General features: G+C 39.5%; 1 protein-coding gene and 1 pseudogene across 1 annotated transcript; both read left to right on the forward strand.

The window, feature by feature from the left end:
- Window positions 1-2865: 2865 nt before the first annotated feature.
- Window positions 2866-20998, forward strand: LOC126706282 (serine/threonine-protein phosphatase 7 long form homolog). The gene is made up of 5 exons (XM_050405725.1): window positions 2866-3085; window positions 15809-15915; window positions 15999-16756; window positions 16929-17016; window positions 20570-20998. Exons 1-5 carry the CDS (start codon window positions 2866-2868, stop codon window positions 20996-20998), a joined length of 1602 nt encoding a protein of 533 aa, XP_050261682.1.
- Window positions 18134-18244, forward strand: LOC126693200 (U6 spliceosomal RNA; annotated as a pseudogene).
- Window positions 20999-21296: the final 298 nt, after the last annotated feature.

Consider the following 21296-nt stretch of genomic DNA (forward strand, 5'->3'; position numbering starts at 1 on the left):
AATAATGAATAGGATCTGTCCATAAATGTTTTGACCGTCCAAAGTAGTCTAGTTGTCCATGTCACATAAAGGCATGGACAACCAAATGACACTTAGTAATTTATGAGAATTTTTCTACAAACACCAAACAATCAAACCATGATCTATCATTCTGGAATGTGGGGAGGATTCCCTAATCCTACACATCTCCCATGATGGTAATGGATCCGAACAAGTAGACCCACTAAAAAATCTCTATAAAAAGGAGCTAACTCTATCTTTGTGTTCTAGAGAGAAAACTGACTTAATTGTTGGAGGTCCTTAGCCGGTTCACCCCGGTCACTCTTGACAGTCTTTTTCTTTCTCTTCAGGTGATCAAACAGTCATTATAGCCCGGAGCATTCAGCCTATTGATTTTCGTGCATCATCAGTTGGCGCCATCTGTGGGGAAGCGGTGAGCAAAATTTCTAAGTGTTAACCACCTTGCTTTCTAAGACAAAAGGCTGTATGGTTCGGCCTAGGTCAATGGCTATAAGTCTAGAACACCAAGAGAGTGGAAATGCCTCCAGTCATCCAAATCGTGCACTAGCACCACTATCGGCGTTCGTCCAATAACAGTTGCAGTCCATGGCAGCTGCGATGGCAGACTTGACACAACAAAACTAGGAGCTAACCAGAGAAGTCAATAGACAACGTCGACAATGATGTGCTGAGGAATATAGGCAAAACTCAGATAATGGAGGGGCGAAGAACGGCGTTGAAGGAGGAGATTAGTCCAGAGGTATCGTCACTCGGAGGGTGCCACATTTGGAGAGAGAAATGGACCAGATAAAGAAGGCCATGGAGGAGATGGACTCCATGAGGAGGGCGAATCATGTGGATGATCTCGTCCACAGAACTAACTCTCCCTTCATCGCGTCCATCACGAGTCATCCTCTACCCTCCAAGTTTAAAATGCCTACCTTAGACTCATATGATGGAACACAAGATCCTTGTGATCACATTGCCACATTCAAGATAACCATGCACCTCAAGGCGTTCCAGATGAAATCATGTGCAGAGCTTTCCCTACTACACTAAAAAGCCTAGCTAGAGTGTAGTTTGGTAAACTACCACCAAACACCATAACTTTGTTTCAGGAGTTAAGTAAGCTGTTCGTCAACAACTTCGTCGGAGGCCAAAGACATAAGCACTTTTTGTTTAACCAACTAAACATTGAGCAAGGAGAAAACCAGAATCTTTGAACTTTCATCAGTTGTTTTAACAGGGAAGCCCTGTTGGTAGACGAGATGGATGAAAAAAATCCTCTTGATAGCCTTTTACAACGGGGTTACTTCAGATTTGTTCATTCACAAGTTGTATGACCAAGAGTTGCAGACGATGGTTGAGCTGATACACTCATCCCAAAGTTTCATGAATGTTGAGGATGCAATTATTGCCAAGAAAAAGAAGAAGGCTGAATGAATGGAAGCTGGGTATGTGCACCATCCAGAATAAGGCCCTTGTCCAAAGAAGGCCAAGATAGGAGAAAAAAGAGATTGAGACGGCAAGAAAGCAGGATCGTCCTCAGGACGATATTCCAACTACACTCCCTTGAATGCTCCACTTGATCAAGTGTTGATGCAAATCAAGGATGACCCGTCCTTGAAATGGCCAGAGAAGATGAAAGGAGATCCTAGCAAACGGAAAAAAAAAAAAAAAAAAACAAGTACTGTTGTTTCCACCGAGATCATGGACATCACACGGGCGAGTGTTACGACTTAAAGCGGCAAATTGAAGTTCTCATTAAGTAGGGAAAGTTGAAGAATTTCCTTAGACGAGACCACAAAGACGAAAGGCTAATATTGAAAGGCAAATCAGAAGAACCGGTGAGTCAACCACTTGGAGAAATAAGGGTTATTGTGGGAGGAACATCAATTGGAAGTTCATCCAAAGCCAAGAAGACTTACTTACAGGTAGTTTAGAATGTTCAACTCACTGGCTACCCACCAAGAACGTCTAGAGTAGACAAGCCTGTTATTACTTTCACAGATGAAGATGCGAGGAGACTGCATCATCCTTATGATGATGTAATTGTTATCACCTTGATGATTGCAAATTACACAACAAGAAGAGTGTTAGTAGATAATGGGAGTTATGTGGATATACTCTACTATCCGGCCTTCCAACAAATGAGGGTTAGTAAGGAATTACTTCGTCTAGTGAATATACATTTGATTGGGTTTGGAGGAATGAAGATTCTACCGGTGGGCATTATTTCCTTACCAGTTGTAGTTGGTTCTTACCCACGACAAATCAATAAGGAAGTAAATTTTCTTGTTGTATATTGTTTGTCCTCATACAATGCCATCATAGGACGACCAACTTTGAATATTTAGAGGGTTGTAATGTCTACTTATCACTTGTCCGTTAAATTCCCAACAGAATATGGTATTGGAGAAGTACAAGGAGACCGGCTGGTTGCTAGAGAATGTTACTTGGCTATGTTAGCAATGGACGAGCAGATGCCGACGATGAACATTGAAGAAAGAAGAACAATTGCTGAGCTGATTGAAGTATTGGAAGATGTCCCCTTGGACAAGTCCAACCCGGAGAAGTTCACTAGAATCGGAACAAGCATGGAGGAGAAGACGAAGTAGGATCTCGTCCAATTCCTTAATAAGAGTATGAATGTTTTTGCTTGGAGCCACGAAGACATGCCTGGGGTTGACCCAAGCGTGATTACTTATTGTCTAAATGTGTCCCTCATCCTATAAGCCTATCCATCAAAAGAGAAGAGTGTTTGCCCCAAAATGAGACAACGCCATCAAAGAAGAATTCTAGAAGTTGGTAATAGCAGAGTTCATCTGCGAAGTCTACTACCCTGATTGGCTAGTTAATGTAGTGATGGTCAAAAAAGCTAATGGCAAATGGAAGATGTGCGAGGACTTCACAGATTTGAACAAGGCATGCCCCAAGAATAGTTATCCTCTTCCACGCATTGACCAGCTGGTAGATTCAACAGTTGGGCACCAATTGCTGAACTTCATGGACGCATTCTCGGGTTACAATCAGATCAAGATGGATGAGGCAGACCAAGAGAAAACATCCTTCATCACAAGCCAAGGTTTGTTTTGCTACAAAGTAATGCATTTTGGTTTGAAAAATGCAGGGGCCACTTATTAGAGGCTAGTCAACTATATGTTTCTGTAGGAGGCAAAATTTTAAGCCAATTATAAAATGCCACATCAAAATTTAGTGGTAAATTCTAAATGAAAAAAAAAAAATTGCAGAGCTCTACATATAGATTACACACTTTTCTTAGGATGCTTGGAATCTTTTATAACAAATCTGAAAAACAAAATCAAGAAAAAAAATTAAACTGAGTTAAAAAAAAAAAATTGAACCATATAGATTGTAAAATTGCATATGAGCCTGTGAGAATTTAATACCGGGCTTTAAAATAAATTTTTACTACTTTAGTTAAATAAGTTCTGTGGGGCTAGTGAATTCGCGGCCCAATCCCACTCTACATGGGGGCCCAGGGCCTAGGGCCCAAGCCGAGGAGAGCCATTGCCGAGGACGACCTCTTGCTCGGCACCTCACGAAATGCCTGAAGAGAGGGGAAAACGAAGTTTAGGGGCAGGGTAAAGGAAAAAGCTGCCAACGCCATAATACCAAGCCCTGTATCTGACAAGTCCATACTTTAAACCATACCCTTTAACTTTCCCAACGACCCCAAACCATACTGGGTATGGGTTGACAGGACAGGTTTGCACCCCAGAAAAGTGAAACTTACACGTGGACTCTAAACAGGAAAACAAACATGAGTATAAAAGGAAAATACCCCCAGAAGAAAAAGGGGACTCTCTCCCCCCGGTAAAAGGGGAGAAAGGGAAGGACACAAGGATCCTTGGACAGCGTCCGAGGACAAAAGTCCTACAACCTGTTCCAATGGAGAGCTTAGCTAGTCAAGCTAGGCCCGCCCGTACAAGAATTTCCATGGACGCCACGATCAAACCGTCCACCTGTGCCCAAGGTCATGCCATTCAAGCCCACTCTCTACAAATCATATTGTTGGGGCCCATTGCATACGAGCCCAACGTTACTCTTGGGCAGTTAAACAAATTGTGTCCCTACAATTGGCGCCGTCTGTGGGAATGGCTTGCGCGTTTTCTCAGGCGGCGACGGAGTTAAGCCTTTGTCGAGCAAGGGTCTATGAGGGTGCCTCCATTACCAGCGACAGGTTGTTGTTGTTCCAACATAAGTTCCCACTAGGAGCTATGCCGGGCAGTGCCAAGGGCATAGGCAATTCTAGGGGCTAACCTTTGGAAATTAAATCAATAGATAAGTAAAAGAAAACTACAAGTTTTGGACAGAACCAAGGCCTTGCATGGTCCTCGGACTCAAGCCTCTGGGGAAACCAACTACTTAAAAGAAAACTACGAGTTTTGGACAGAACCAAGGCCTTGCATGGTCCTCGGACTCAAGCCTCTGGGGAAACCAACTACTTAAAAGAAAACTACGAGTTTTGGACAGAACCAAGGCCTTGTATGGTCCTCGGACTCAAGCCTCTGGGGAAACCAACTACTTAAAAGAAAACTACGAGTTTTGGACAGAACCAAGGCCTTGCATGGTCCTCGGACTCAAGCCTCTGGGGAAACCAACTACTTAAAAGAAAACTACGAGTTTTGGACAGAACCAAGGCCTTGCATGGTCCTCGGACTCAAGCCTCTGGGGAAACCAAGTGCTCAAAAGAAAAACTACGTTACATGGACCTTAACATCGGTCCGAAGAGAGCTCTTCATTAACAATTGGGTTAATCCCTAAACTGCATGGGTTCCCAAGCCTGCTTTCGGATCCTCAGTACCAAAGGGATTGATGCAATATAGAGCAATATGTTACCAAAAACACAATCGAAGTCCCTCAATGCTCGGCCATCCTCTCGGATGGATTATTTAGAGTTTATCGTTCTCGGACGGTCTCCTCGCATGTATTACGGAATATTCAGCCGTTATCTCGGTTAGTTTCCTAAGTTTAATTTACTGTGAATTATCGTTATTATGCCTGGTAATGTCGGTAAATTAGAATTAGTCGGATTATGTTTCAAGGTTTCTTGCTCTAAGTATCATTGAAGAAAAACACACCCAGAGCACACCCATTCACAAAGTAGTTGTTGTAAAAAAATAAAAGAAGAGAAAAATATCCAAAACAAGTAAATAAATTCCACTTTTATTAAGACAAAGAAATAGTACAGCGTACAATGAAAAGCTGGAATAAGCTTATACTTGAGCTAACTACATAAGCGAAAAGGAAAATATAAGAAAATAAAGAGAAAGCCGAGGAAGTAACACAGAGGAGAGGTTGGCTGCTGTTGTTCAAGGAAAACCATTCCTCAACGCTTTTACATGCCTATAACTCAGGCAGCCAAAGAACCCAACGTGGGGCCTGCACCGTTGAAGAAAAGGCGTAGAGAGCCCGGCTTCGGGCTAGCGGAGCTGAAGAAAAGGTGCAGAGAACCCAATTTGAGGCCAGCACCGTTGAAGAAAAGGTGCAGGGAGCCGGAAGTTGATGGGCCTTCACGTAACCACGTTTGCGATAAAGCAGACGGCGCTGATGGCGGAAAACTCTACTTCTGATGCACCAAGAATCTGGTGCGACCAGTACCTGCTTCGGATTTTGACTAAAAGAAGAAGAAACACCATTTCCCCTTTGTAAAGACGGGATATTTTCTTGAATCTGTGCCTCCCTTGCCCAGACCACGCTACCTTGAGTCTCGGAAGGACCCGGCGCCTCTGTGGCGGATGGAGTTCCTTCATCCCAACCCGCGCCTCAAGCATATTACACTAAGGGTGGATAACACCGGATACGGAGGCTGTGATTATGGCTGAAGGATTATGGTTTGAGAGGAAACTGAAGGATTTATGTGTAAGTAGAGCAACCTCCTATCCCATTTATTTAAAAGACCAGGAGGTGGCATTTAATTCACACAGAGTTCCAAGGAACGTTACAGACAAAATAGTTTCAGCTCAATTTCCAACGCCACCTGCAACCATAAGGTTAAAGGATTCTCGTGAAGGCGCGTCTCGAACACTGGAACGTCAAAGGGCACCGCGTGACTAAAGACTAAAGGAATGCCTATTAATCCGGTTCATCTCCTATGCAAATGGAAAAGCCCAAATATCAAAAAGTACATAATCTGAGTGAGTCGTGATGCGGGCCCAACATTATCAAAATCCTCATCCCCAACTAAAAGTCGGGCAGCAGGATTTTGAGGGGCTATTGTGGGGCTAGTGAATTCGCGGCCCAATCCCACTCTACATGGGGGCCCAGGGCCTAGGGCCCAAGCCGAGGAGAGCCATTGCCGAGGACGACCTCTTGCTCGGCACCTCACGAAATGCCTGAAGAGAGGGGAAAACGGAGTTTAGGGGCAGGGTAAGGGAAAAAGCTGCCAACGCCATAATACCAAGCCCTGTATCTGACAAGTTCATACTTTAAACCATACCCTTTAACTTTCCCAACGACCCCAAACCATACTGGGTATGGGTTGACAGGACAGGTTTGCACCCCAGAAAAGTGAAACTTACACGTGGACTCTAAACAGGAAAATAAACATGAGTATAAAAGGAAAATACCCCCAGAAGAAAAAGGGGACTCTTCCCCCCCGGTAAAAGGGGAGAAAGGGAAGGACACAAGGATCCTTGGACAGCGTCCGAGGACAAAAGTCCTACAACCCGTTCCAATGGAGGGCTTAGCTAGTCAAGCCAGGCCCGCCCGTACAAGAATTTCCATGGACGCCACGATCAAACCGTCCACCTGTGCCCAAGGTCATGCCATTCAAGCCCACTCTCTACAAATCATATTGTTGGAGCCCATTGCATACGAGCCCAACGTTACTCTTGGGCCGTTAAACAAATCGTGTCCCTACAAGTTCCATAATTGCAAGGAAAAAAAAAACCTATTTTATAATGATGGTCCAAAATTTTGCAATTTAAAACCAAAAATATAAAAAGATTAATGAAGAATTTGTTGGGAATAGAAAATTATACTAATAATTAACAAAAAAATATTAATTAATGTTGCAAACGGATACATAATTCTATGCACACTTTACATAAATAAATGCTGATATTTAAAATAAAAATAAAAAGTAAAAAGGGAACAACATGAATAAACCATACTTGACAAAATTTATTTCATTTTGTTTGATAAATTATATAAAATAAATCCTATTAACTTAGTTTTAGTGTATTTAAATGATCTAGAAAAATAATGAAGCATATACTTTTGAGCCTAATCACATCTAGCAAAATAATAAAGCATTCAAAATATTGAAAGGCAATTTAAGTTCATATATGCTTGCATGAGATACGTACATGTCCATAGGAGCAATGGAAGCCTCATCTTTGAGATGAAGAATCAATGTAATGCTAATAAAAAATAAAAATTAAAAAAGGGAGAAAGAGAACGTGGTTGATATTTTTTTATTTATATAAATGATGCAAAAATTCATATCTAGTTAAACATCTAGATGATGAAAGACAACCTGCAAAAATGACAAATTTAATAAAAAGAAAAACACAGCTAGGTTCTTAGTTGCGCTGACAAAAAATCAAAATGTATCACAGATAATCAACAAATATTAAGCACTAAATCCAACACTACTTTCACTCATCATCCTCATTATCATCAGCTACGAAGTTAAAAGCATTCAATCTCTCAATCAATTTGGCCTTCCTTTCCTCATATGAAAGTTTCTTCAAGTCGAACCTCTTGTGTTCCTTTGGAGGCTGTTTCTTAGACTTCTTATTCTGATATATATATATATATATATATATATATATCTATTTTTTTTATTTATTTAAAATGTCATCAACATAGAAATTATCAAATTAATGGAGATATATACTGTTTTTTGACATAGATAAAGATTATCAAATTAATGGAGATATATACTATTTTTGGGGATAGATTTATATTAATCACCTCTTGAAGAATTTGGATTTTGCTTATCCCTTAATAATCAAGTTTTGTAACTTGATATTCTAATAAAATAATATTAATTTAATAATAATAATAATTAATAAAATTTAAGTTGCAACTTGAGGAAAATAGAAACAACAAAAATGTGGGATGAAATTTAAATTTAGAAAATTTTTAAAATAGACTTTTAATTAGAGTAGAATTAAAATTTTGAAAATTTAGATGATAAATATTATCTAAATTAAATTTTTGTATGTTAAATATTATCCCTTAATTTAAGAAATATATCCTAACAAATAAAAAAATAATGTTAATTAGATGATATATATTATCTAAATTAAATTTTTGTATGTTAAATATTATCCCATAATTTAAGAAATATATCCTAACAAATAAAAAAAATAATGTTAATTTAATTTTATTTAATGATAAGAACGAATTAGAGTCCTAGTAGTATACTATTCCTTTTTAGTTCTTTAAAAATCTAAAAATTTAATAAAATTTCTGTAATTTGGTGAAGCCATGGGGCGCAACCATGACGTCTAAGCCCAACTTTTATTATATATAATACTAGTTGTTAACCCGTGCGATGCGCGAATTAGTTGAACAAAAATTTTAAATTGGCTTAAAGCTATGATCACTTGAAAAAATAAGTTACAATTTAAGAGGGAAAAAAAAAAAAAAAATACTAACACCAATAATGTTAGGCATGCCAGGTCTATTATCAATGGCATCCTTTCTTTAATGAAAATTAAAGTCTTGATCATTTTTTTAATATAATATAATCCCTCCCATTGCTCAATTTGTTTGCAAAATTCTAGGTTTTTTCTTGCCATATAAAATGCAACCAAAAAACCCAAAAATAAGAAAATAAAAACTATAGAAGTTTTTATATAGAAAACAGTAATTATTTACACTCAGAAATGACACTGACACTCAGAAAGAGTCATTAGAGCAATAGGTTTTGGAATTTTTTTTTTTTTTTGAGAATTGGAAAAGCTAATTTAGTGTTATAGGCAATAGTTATAATATTTTAACATGTAAAAGAACAACATCAAAAAGGCGTATCAGATGAATAAATTGAATTTGTTAGAGAATGAAGACAAATAAATGCATTGGAAAGAATAGATTTCAGAATATATGAATGGAAAAAGAAGAAGAAGGATGTACCAGTTGAAAGGCCATAGAGTTTTAATCAAGATAGAAGACGACCAATCTAAGAAGCACTTGGAATGCTCCTAATAATAGAAAAAATATAAGAGAAAAATAGGTTACCTCAAAAGAACAATGCATGACTATAGCAATTGAAATTTGTCAAGACAATTTCATATATTGCAAAACATGAACCCAAAATTTAGATGTTAAAACTTCTAAAAAGCCAAAAGAAAGAGTAAAGAATCAATGCCTAGAAATTATTGAAAAAAAAAACATATGACTACATAATAGAAACAAAAATATAATATTGCAAAAATTGGATTAAAAAAAATTAAGTTGTTACTTCTTAAAGGCTCAAAAATTTGAAGAATCAGCAAAAAAACATATGACTACTGTGGGGCACAATAGTTTGTGGGCTCGGCCCGCTCGCTTATGGGGAGTCCACAGGTCCCAAACTGAAGGAGGCCAGGGCCCAAGCTCAAAAATAGTAAGCCCAAAGTGGCCCGAAGATATAGCCGAGGACAGCTTAGTCCTCGGTAGACCCAAAGTCTCATTGATGAAAGTGGCATACAAGCAAACTTAAAAGATCAGAAAATATCTCGGGGAAATTGTCCTTAATACCCTTCATTGATATGACATTGCACCTAACAGAACCTGATTTTTAGGCTTTATTAACAATCCCCAACAATTCTGGGATTAGATTGACGGGACAAATATCAGTCCTGGAAAAATTGACCCTACACGTGGACGAGGGACAACAAACGTAGGCTAGTATAAAAGGAAAGGTAAACTAATTAAGAGAAGGGAGTCCCATCTCATTTCCTGGGAAAAAACCCCAGGGATGAGAATGCCCGGATAATATATGTACACCACCACAAAAAAAAACCCCCCGCCGGGTAACCGGAGAAAGGCGTTAATGCTCCTCGGCCACGATCCGAGGAGTCCAATCCCACAAGTTACAAAGTTGTAGGGCTTGGATATCCAGGCTAAAGCCTTCTTCTGTCTGAATTTCCCTAAAGTCCGGTTTGGACCAACGCCCCGTGACCAGACGCTCGCCTTTTAAGCCCACTCTCTACAAATTTTATTGTGAGGGATCCTTCACGCGCGAGCCCAACGTCATTGTTGGGCCGTTTGAGAATCGTGTCCCTACAATTGGCGCCGTCTGTGGGAAGGGTGCAGGGAGTTGGAAGTTGAGGGGCTTTCTCTAAATATTCGCCTGCCGCAAAGCAGAGGCGCTGATGGCTGAAAATCTTTCTTCTGCCACACCAAAATTCTGGCATGGACAGAACCTGCTTCGGATTTTGACTAAAAGAGGGAGAGACACCCTTCCCCCTCGGTCGAAATGGAGTATTCTCCTGAACTTATGCTTCCTGTGCCCATACCTTACCATTTTGAGTCTCATGAGGACACGGTGCTTCTGCGGCGGAGAGAATTCTTTCTTCCCAACCCTCGCCTTAAACATGTTATGCTAAGGGAGGATAGCACCAGATATGGGATTTATGATGTGGGAGAAAACTAAAGGATTGGTGCGTATATAAAGCAACTCTCTCTCCCTCCTATTTATTTGAAAAGACAAGGTGGTGGCAGTCAACTCACGCGGCGTCCCAAGGAACGCTACGGACAAAATGGTTCTGGCTCAACTTCCAACGTCAACTGCAACCACAAGATTAAAGAAGCCTCGTAAAGGCGCACCTCGATCATTGGGACGTCAGAGAGTACTGCGTGGCCAGAGGTTGCAGAAATATCACTTAATTCGTGGGGTAATTGAATTCGCGGCCCAGGCCCGCTTTGCGTGAGGGCCCAGGGACTGTGGCCCACGCCGAGAAATAGCCGTTGCCGAGGACAACCCCTGCTTGGCGCCTCGGGAAATGCCTGATGAAAGGGAGAATTTGAACTCAAAGAGTCTTGGACAGAACCTAGGACTTGCATGGTCCTCGGACTCAAGCCTATGGGGAAACCAAGTACTGAGAAAAAAAAAATAAGTCTTGGACAGAACCTAGGACTTGCATGGTCCTCGGACCCAAGCCTAGGGGGAAACCAGGAACATAAAAGAAGAAAAAACATAAGCCTTGGACAGAACCTAGGACTTGCATGGTCCTCGGACTCAAGCCTATGGGGAAACCAAGTACCTAAAAGAAAAAGCATAAGTCCTAAACAAAACCCAGGCTGTGCGAAGTCCTCGGACTCAGGCCTCTTGGGAAACCAACTACTCGGATGGAGAAGTTTCTCGGCTTAAATACTGGAAAAGGTTAAGGCCAGTGTGTAAAGAAGATGGCGAAACGACCTGATGATCGTCAGCCTAAGGAAACTGTTCATCGGGAGGGTGACATGTCCTCGGATAACTACTTCTTACACCTTATCGAGCACTTAGTCCCCATCTCGGCTAATTTTAAGGTAAGTCTCGTTCCTCACCGGTCGGATCGTTATGTCGAATAATAATTTTGTTAAAGTTATTGTGGCGTCTTTTTATTAGCGAGTATTTTGGCCTTAGTTGTCATTGATTCAAATGCTATACTGTTGTACCGAGCAGTGCTTGCAAATTTATTAAAACATATAAACAGAACATACGAAATAGAATAACAATAACTTTTATTAATACGAAAAATTATTACAACGTACAAGGGAGGGCTTAAACAAGCCTATACAAAAAATGAACTGCTGAAGCAGTAATAACATCCGTAATACAGATAAGTAAACAGTTAGGTGTCCTTTAAACTCGCCTTCAAAGTCTCTCTAAAATCTCTGCCTCAGTACTGCTCATATCAGGAGAAGAACCTTATATAGAAAAGATGAAGGAGAAGGAAGAAGAATTGGAACACATGGAAGCACTTCAGCAAGCTCTTGTCGCTGAGGAGTGCAAAGGAAAAAGAAGATGCAGGACATGAGCAGAAGATGGAGGAGATGAATGAAGAAGATGGAGGACATGAGTAAGAAGGAGGAGAAGAAGAGGGAAGAAATGAAAAGAAAAAGAAAGGAGCAAAAGAGGGAAAAGGGGAATCAAAGGATGGCGCCAGTGAACAAAGAGAGGAAGAAGCAAGGGCATTTAGTCCCTGCCTCAATCCTAACTCTTAGCACACTGGAGCCATATTAGGTATGCTCATGAGAGAGCGGGTGGAGATGATAATGGAGGTTTTCGACTCAGTCACACCGGAAGTGGGATGTGACGAGTCCCTGCTTCGGATTTTGGCTAAAAGAATGGGGAGGCAAATCTTGAGTCTCCGCCACCCTTGCCCCGACCGAGCCATCTCAAGTTTTGTTAGGACATGGCGTTTCTGGGAGAGGAAGGGTTTATTCATGGCTGACTACTATGGTGGATGTATTATTGGATGGGGAATAACCAGATGGAAGAAGTGAACTTTGAGAAGGGCCTGAGGGGTTCAGATATGAGAAAATCGCCTTTTGTCTTCTCTCTTTATATAGGGAACGAAGAAAAGGGTATATAACACGTTCAGATCCCCAGGGAAATCTATAAAGAAGAACGTGCCGTTTCGTTCTCCCACGCCATCAGTAACCGTTAGATCTGGGAGGTCTCGTAAATGGGAAGATATTAAAGGCACGCTTCAGATAACCAAACGGCATAATGGCAACGTGCGCAAATTGAGGGAAACGTCTTGTAGACCAGCGCATTCCTCGGGGAGGTGAAGAGTCGCCAACATGGATCAAGGGCGGAATTGAATGAACCGCAATAAAGGCTTGATTTTACCAAAACCCACCTTTCCAACCAAGACGTTGGACAGCAGGGTTTTGAGGAGCTAATGTGGGGCACAATAGTTTGTGGGCTCAGCCCGCTCGCTTATGGGGAGTCCACAGGTCCCAAACTGAAGGAGGCCAGGGCCCAAGCTCAAAAATAGTAAGCCCAAAGTGGCCCGAAGATATAGCCGAGGACAGCTTAGTCCTCGGCAGACCCAAAGTCTCATTGATGAAAATGGCATACAAGCAAACTTAAAAGATCAGAAAATATCTCGGGGAAATTGTCCTTAATACCCTTCATTGATATGACATTGCACCTAACAGAACCTGATTTTTAGGCTTTATTAACAATCCCCAACAATTCTGGGATTAGATTGACGGGACAAATATCAGTCCTGGAAAAATTAACCCTACACGTGGACGAGGGACAACAAACGTAGGCTAGTATAAAAGGAAAGGTAAACTAATTAAGAGAAGGGAGTCCCATGTCATTTCCTGGGAAAAAACCCCAGGGATGAGAATGCCCGGATAATATATGTACACCACCACAAAAAAAAACCCCCCGCCGGGTAACCGGAGAAAGGCGTTAATGCTCCTCGGCCACGATCCGAGGAGTCCAATCCCACAAGTTACAAAGTTGTAGGGCTTGGATATCCAGGCTAAAGCCTTCTTCTGTCTGAATTTCCCTAAAGTCCGGTTTGGACCAACGCCCCGTGACCAGACGCTCGCCTTTTAAGCCCACTCTCTACAAATTTTATTGTGAGGGATCCTTCACGCGCGAGCCCAACGTCATTGTTGGGCCGTTTGAGAATCGTGTCCCTACAGTATCAAAATACTTAATCTTCAATTCCAGAACATGGTCAAAATCTGGTGAAACCGGTGTCGTATAGAGCTTGAATTTCTCAGAGGCAAGGTCAAAAGCAAGAAGTGACTCCCAATGACATATCTCCTTGTTTGGCCATTGTTCTTAAACTTTTTTCCAACACTGTGATTTAAGACTATATACCTTGATTTCTATAGGCAAGTCATTGTAATGAAAAAGCGCAAGCCTCAACACCTTATAGTCATTGTTTTGATGATCATGGTAGAATGCAAATTGGAGAAACCAAAAATCCGTAACACCTTTAGGTTTGGAACTCCATAGACAGCAAGCAAACCTTCACGCCTAGAAATAACAACCCTAAAGTTCCTAAAAAAAAAGAAAAGAAATATTAACCTTAACATCCACAACAGTCAAGGAAATCGATTATGAAGACTGCTTTGTGGTTTGGTGTGGCGACTGTGGTATTTGAGGAGTAAGCGTGAGTCTATCGTGTGGTAGTGACCAGAGAATTAGAGAATAAAAAATATAAATAAAAAATGCTGATGAGGAAAATTGTGGGAGTTTCAGAGACTTTGGTTATATATATATATCTTTATTTTATTTATATATTTTGATCAAATAGCCCCATGACTGTCCATGTTTTCACCCATATCCATATTTCACTTCTATTCGACACTTTCTAGTCTAATTTCATTTTTTAGGTAATAATTTATATTTTTTAACAAACCAATTCTCAAAACAGTGAAAAATATTAAAATAAAGTGTATTATTGTGTCAAACGCACATGGCCACAGTCAAAAGAATCGTGATGAGTCGAAACCTCGCCGAGAAGTGAGATATGAGACAACCTTTTTCCTACTTTTATCTAGAATATTGTTGACTTCTATATTTTGTTCTCAGTTGCGAAGAGGCCATTGCAGGACATGAACTATTTCAACACCTTTTATAATAAAGATCCTAGGGCCTATTATCAAGAATATATATATATATATATATATATATTCTTTCTACTAATCATAGCGCATAATAAGGTATAAATTAATACGTGAATAGCATAGCATATACAAGTTATTTTTATATAATAATATACTTAATAGTTTGGGCAAACGAAATATCTAGATTAGTGCATAAATGAGTTGGACTTCATCTAGATAATAGCCCCATTAATTAAAGCTAATAAGCAACTACAAGATGATGGACTGTTCAACTTTTTCAAACATCATCATATCCTTTTTAAGGTATAGTTATAGTTTTGCACAACATATATAAGAAACTAAAGAAAATCAACCCATCTAAAACACACTACACTAGCTAGATGACGGAGAAAATGGGCAAATACCCTTTTTTGGGAAATTAAACATTCGTTTGCCCTCTTTCTGAAACTAAATAGGGAATTGCCCCTCTTTTGTAACTCGACAATAGAGAAATCGAGTTTTAATGAATAACTCGATATTATTATAGTCGAGTTAGTCTGACCTTTCGAATTTTCCCCAATAAAAAAATGTTTGTGTAGACGGCCATAACTCGGGAAACTGGAAATCGAGTTATGTTCAGCGGTTTGAATCAATAGGACCCTAACGTCTCACAACGCTATTCAGTCACTCGCTCTCTCTGTACACTCTCTTTCCCTCGCTCTCTGCCATCACTCTCTCTCCACACTCTGTCTCTCTCGCTCTGCGATCAGGCTTCCCCACTCTTCCTCGAGTCTCCATCAGTCGTCGTTGGTTCCCGCCGCCGCTGATTACAGGTACGGTCCTCTCCCTCTGAAATATTTTCTGACGTTGGTTAATGTTAGGTTGCGTTTTGTGTGGGATTTTGATTATTTTGTTGAAACTTAAGGAAGTAGTAAATTTACTAATGAAGATGAGAATTTTGTTGTCTTTTATATGCTGCAATGATGATTTTCTCATTAATGAGTTTAAATGTGCTTGGGGTTTTGATGAGGGGTTTTGGCAAATCGAGTGGTGTTATAACTTATATTTTCATAAATAGTTAATTAATAATTATCCGAAGCTTTAAGAAGTGATTTAAATAGTTCTGAAATAATTTTTTTTATGGCAAGTTCTTATTTATTTAAGAAGTGATGTTGAAAATCTTGTGCTCAAAATATAATGTCTTACTGAATCTATGCTTTTATTTTATATTAAATGTGGTTTACTTGTTAGAAAATTGCTAACAATGTATTTGCTGCCATGTCAGATATGCAGGCACTAGATAGAGTGCGGCCTGGACCCGATGTGGATACCCAGTTGGCCCAGCAGCCGAATCATCGGTCAAGTCCACTTTGGAGGTGCGCCGCTGACGAGGTATGTAGTAGTATTATTAATACATGTTTGTTTTATAATTACCTCGTGTTTAATCTCCTAACAGAATACTCGTCCGTGTGCAGGAGGCGCCTGGCATGATAAAGGTTCGACGCCGTAAATGTGTATTGCCACAGGGTGGGTTAGATCCACGTATCATGCAACACATAGATGCAGCAGGGTTGACTGGTTTATTCAAGGTTCCTGATATGGAGGTCGACCACGCCTTGATCACGGCGTTGGTTGAGCGGTGGCGTCCGGAGACGCACACGTTCCACTTACCCCATGGAGAAATGGGTATCACCTTGCAAGATATGGAGGTGATGCTGGGGCTTCCGGTGGATGGGTTGCCTGTCACTGGGAAGACAGACTACAAATGGAGTGAGCTGTGCGAACAGTTGTTGGGCCATAAACCTCCACCCCCGATACCAAACTCAAACAAGTCTACCCTTGCTGGGGCGAGGATAAGATACACCTGGCTTGATGCACAGTTTGCCGCTCCCTTAGTTGTGGACGCTGCTGACGAAGTCGTGCAGCAATATGCCCGCTACCACCTACTTGTACGGATGGGGGCCCTCTTGTTCATGGACAGGTCTGCGGACCGGGTCTCACTGCTGCCTCTGCAGTTGCTCAACCCAGTCAGCAATGCGAGACGGTATAGCTGGGGTAGTGCAGCATTGGCCTGGCTGTATAGGCAACTTTGTGGTGCATCGAAGAAGGATGCGATGCAGATTGGAGGAGCACTCTTGTTGGTGCAGCTATGGGCCTATTCAAGGTTCCCACAATTATGCCCTGTTGTGAGGCCGCCTCTACCGCCAGTGCACTCAGGGCCCCTTGCCATTAGGTACGTTCATTGAGTTCTCGTTATTTGTCTCTTTCATATAATTAAAAATATGCCAAACTAACAAACGAAAGAAACTTATCAATGCTTAGTATATGGATGTGAAATATAAAAGCAAAGTTTGTTAAATGTAAGGTTCAGTAATGAGCATTTGTCGACATCTCATGTTTGGTAGGTGGAGCGGGCCAAAATGCACCGCAGAGCATGCCACACACGTCCTTGCTGCGTACCGGGCGTCACTGGCTACAGTACGGGCCGAGCAGGTATTCGGTTAATTTAGTTTGAATTCTTATGACCACGTTTCCCTCAATTCTTATAACTACGGGCCGAGCACGTTTTCCTCAAATGCACCGCACATGCTTTTATTTTCGTTTCCCTCAATTTTATTTTATTTTGAATTCTTGGATTGTTGTAGGAATGAGTTGATTTCATAATACCATCCAATCATTTTGTTTGATACTTGGATTTCCATCCCATCATTTAACTCAATTGGAATGTCCATCGTGAAGTACTTCACATTAGAACTTCCATTTGTAGCACCTGCATGAATACTTGCTCGTCCTTACATAAAGTAAAACAAAAGTAAAAAATTCTTGAATGTTAAATCAAAGGGTTTTTTCCAAATTGGGTTGGATTGAAGGGTTTTTTCCAATGCAACCCAACTAACATGACTCAGGTTAAGTTGGGTTAAATCAATGGGTTATATATAAATTTAGTCATATATATATAAAGTAGAATTTGGCTATATTCTTCATTATGTACGGAAACGTTTGTGATTTACACGGAAAAAAAAAAAAAAAAACACAGAATAAATTGTCCCTTTTCCAAGATGTTTGAAGCACGTGCAACATGCGCAAAACATTGAGCATGAAGTCTTCGTTTAGTGCAAGGCAGTGAGTTCAAACTTGTGTTGCAACCAAAAAACAAAAACTCCACCAATTGTTACAAATGTCATTAAGCTGATGCAATGAAGAGAAGACGCACATATTGGATTATGTAATTGGTTATAATTCAATGAGAAATTAATTTACCTAATAGTATACCAAAGATGATCAGATTTGTCTTTGGTTGTATTTGTGTGCTCAAGTAATTCATTTGATTTTAATGATGCATCTTCGAAACTGACGATGACATCTTTAAATTCTTTCCAGCTACTAACTGAATCAAAAGTTTGTGTTCATTTTCTGATTATGTTATTATACACCGTTTCAACCTACTTAACATGAGAAAATAGAACTTTTAGCCTGCTATGAAAATGAACTAAAAAATTTCAAAACAATATTTCTTAAGACTTTATATAAGGCGAATGATTGTAAACGCAGAAGATATCAATTAAATTCTAAACAACAAATTTCTAACTATAAACTTGACAAATATGGGTCTTTTCAGAACAAGGGAATCAAGGCATATTAGAATACAAATGATATTTTCAAAACGCATGGCCCCTGCGCAAGGATGACACGCATAAATCGAGAAATGGTCCAAATTTTTTTCTTTCCCTAATCCTTGCGTGAATTCTGCTTCACTGTCTTCTTCGTTGTTTTTGCACTTTCTGCTTCTTTACATGCGTTTTGGAGTCTTGCTCAACAGGTTAGCCCAGACTTGTGCTCATAATTCTTTTAGAGAGAGTTTGAATCTTTGATAGTTGTTATACTTCAATATTAAAGCTTTAAAATAGAAATTTTTTTTAGAACTGTTGAAGCTTATTAATATTTCACACCTTCTGGATTCGCTATAGTTTTGGTGGTTGACTTAGATATTACCACAATTATATTCCAGATTTTCGTTGAATTAAATTTGCTGAGTTAGAGCTTCTCTTCACTGTTGTAATATAGTTGGCTGTTAAATCTCATAAAATGATAAAATTCTTTAAATTTAGAACGTTGGGAAAGCTGCAAATGTTAAACTACGAAAATTTTATCTAATTATTGTGTAATCATGACATGAGAGCAAAAATATAACCCAAGTTTGCATTTTTGGCCTAAGTACAGAAACAGAGGGAATGATGACATTATTGATCATTGGCCCGTAAAACACATGATCACTTCTCTGGCTTTCATTGAAATTTGAAATTAAGCAAACTAAAGGATGGAGTTACTCTGACTTGAATGTCATAGAGTGACCATAGGCTAAGCCATTGCCATAGCTTGTCCTTGTCCAATGCTGGATGGTTGTCATTGCTTGGGTCCACACTGTGAAATTTCCAAAATACAAAGCCATTAGTGCCCCCCCACTAGGAACTCGAGAGTCCAGGGTATAGGTTAAACCCTTTGTGAGATTTGGGGTTGTATAGGATGCCAGAGTGAGCACCGAAGATAGTCTCAATTGTTGCTTTGCCTTCAAAAACTTACTAATGTTTGGAGTTTATGCATTTCACTACCCCTGTGACAGAACATAGCAATATTTAGTATTAAGTGACCATCTAAGGTTAATATAAACTTTTATGTTATCTAAACATCTGTTTGGGATGTTCTAGTTGATGGTGTTTTCATAGGTAGTCAATGTGAATCTAAGCTCTTTACAATTCATTGGTGCCACTGGTGCTGCAGGTGGTTTGTAATTTAAGCTTGTACGGTTTGTAATTAAGCTTGTGAAATCACTTGTAATTAATTAATAAAATGTTATGAGCTTAAAACCATAGTTATTGCTCTGCCTAATAAGTAGACAATTTAGTATTTCTTCTTCTAACATAGGGGTATCCAGGATTACAAACATTGTTATTGTGATGCAAAAAACATTGTTACATTGTACGTTATAAATTACCTTTGCTGAATTGAAGGTTATATTTTTACAGTCTAGTAGAATACTGTTTGACTTCGATTTACGTATTCAAGTGGTATATTTTGAATATGCACAGCCTCGATTGTCTTCTTGGAAAACAATGGCCTAAGTTTAAAGAAACAAATAATTGTTAATCAGTGATATATGAGAAAACATAAAGACGCTTGACACATTACCTCTTGTTGTTGACCTAAATGAAAAGTTAGTTCGTGCTCCTTGCACCAAAGTTGGAGAGCACAATTTAATTGCAGCATGCAACTCCTTAAGTTGTCCCCACTTTAGCTGCCTTAATAGTCCTAAAATTATTAAAAGCTATGGATTATTAACGAGTACTTTATTCATATAATTTTAGAAGCGTGCAAAATATGCTGATCACCATATTCTTCAAGAGGAATGTAATTTTAGACATTGACATGATTAGTTTGAGATAACTAAAAGGCTTACGTAATTTCCAACACTAAAATTTATAAGAAATATATATTTACATAGAAATATAATAACAGTATTTGATGAGGATTATACCATGTAATAATTTACATAGCTTCCATTTCTTGCAATATAAAGTGGTACTTGAAATGCAATGTCTTCAGTAGACCTTATAATAGTCATTTTGTTCTCATTCATTGAAACATTGTTAATGACTAATGCAATTAATGTAGCACAATATTTCTATTACGATAAAAAGATTTTGCGAAATCATCAACTTGGATTCATCTTACAGCCATAAGGATGCTGTAGTACCCTCCTCTAAGTTTGGTTCAGATTGAAAACCCTAGTATTTGATGGTGTCAGTTAGCTTTGAACCCTGTCCAGCATATGAACATGGGGCTGAAAATGGTGGACATGAACAACCTAGATCTTTTAATATTTTTTGCAGGTCAATTTTGTTGTTCTTTTAGTTTCTGTCCAATAATCCCTGAAGATTTTGTGTACGACTAGAAGCTAGAAATTCCATGCTTTGCATATTACATATCACAAACATAATGTTAAATTAGTATGATGTCTCACTATCACAAACATAATCTACTTATGCAGATTGTATGGGAGCCGTACACGCATACGCTAGGCTCCCTACCTGCGTATTGCACTGCTGGGCAGCATATTTGGAGGGCCGAGGTGCCGTTGATATTCTTTTGGATAGTGGAGTGGCATCATCCTGAGCGAGTCCTCCGTCAGTTTGGGATGAAGCAACCAGTTCCAAGTGTCGTGGATACGTCGACTACCCTTCACAAGATATCCCTTCAGGGTAAATGGGAGAAGAACTGGGAGGTAGAACATGATCCCTTTATTCGGCAATGGGCCAACCGAGTGAATGTAGTTCGCGGGTCCGATCTCCTAGACGATGATGATACGTATCTCGTTGAGTACATGATGTGGTACAATCGCCACACAAGGCGGTACATAACACCAGAGTCTGCGTATTGGGAACTCATGGTGAGGCAACAATTCCTATTTTATGGATGAAACCATTGTTGGATTAAATATCCTCAGCAGATTTATCATGCATATTTTGAAGTCCACAATAATTATTGTTGTTACATCTCTATAAGTTTCTCTGTCATTTTGTTTTAAAGTGAAAAAATACTGCATGACATGTCATTATGTTTTAAAGTCAAAATACTGCATGATTTAAGTTGTTCATAACAAACTGAATTTGTCTTGATCCAATTTGTTTGCATGAGGAATGGTTAATGGGCAATGACTAATGATGACCACACCTTTGTTCATATAATTACATTCAACTTTTAAAAAGGGTAGGTTG

Source organism: Quercus robur, chromosome 1 (genome assembly GCF_932294415.1).
Source record: "Quercus robur chromosome 1, dhQueRobu3.1, whole genome shotgun sequence".
Taxonomy (NCBI): domain Eukaryota; kingdom Viridiplantae; phylum Streptophyta; class Magnoliopsida; order Fagales; family Fagaceae; genus Quercus; species Quercus robur.

Bases quoted from the DNA above. Each gene is read 5' to 3' on its own strand.
- LOC126706282 (XM_050405725.1), top strand. From the start codon at position 2,866: ATGGTCAAAAAAGCTAATGGCAAATGGAAGATGTGCGAGGACTTCACA. The intron at 16,757-16,928 runs GTACGTTCATTG...CATGTTTGGTAG, and splicing joins TCAGGGCCCCTTGCCATTAG to GTGGAGCGGGCCAAAATGCA. The intron at 17,017-20,569 runs GTATTCGGTTAA...CTACTTATGCAG, and splicing joins CTACAGTACGGGCCGAGCAG to ATTGTATGGGAGCCGTACAC.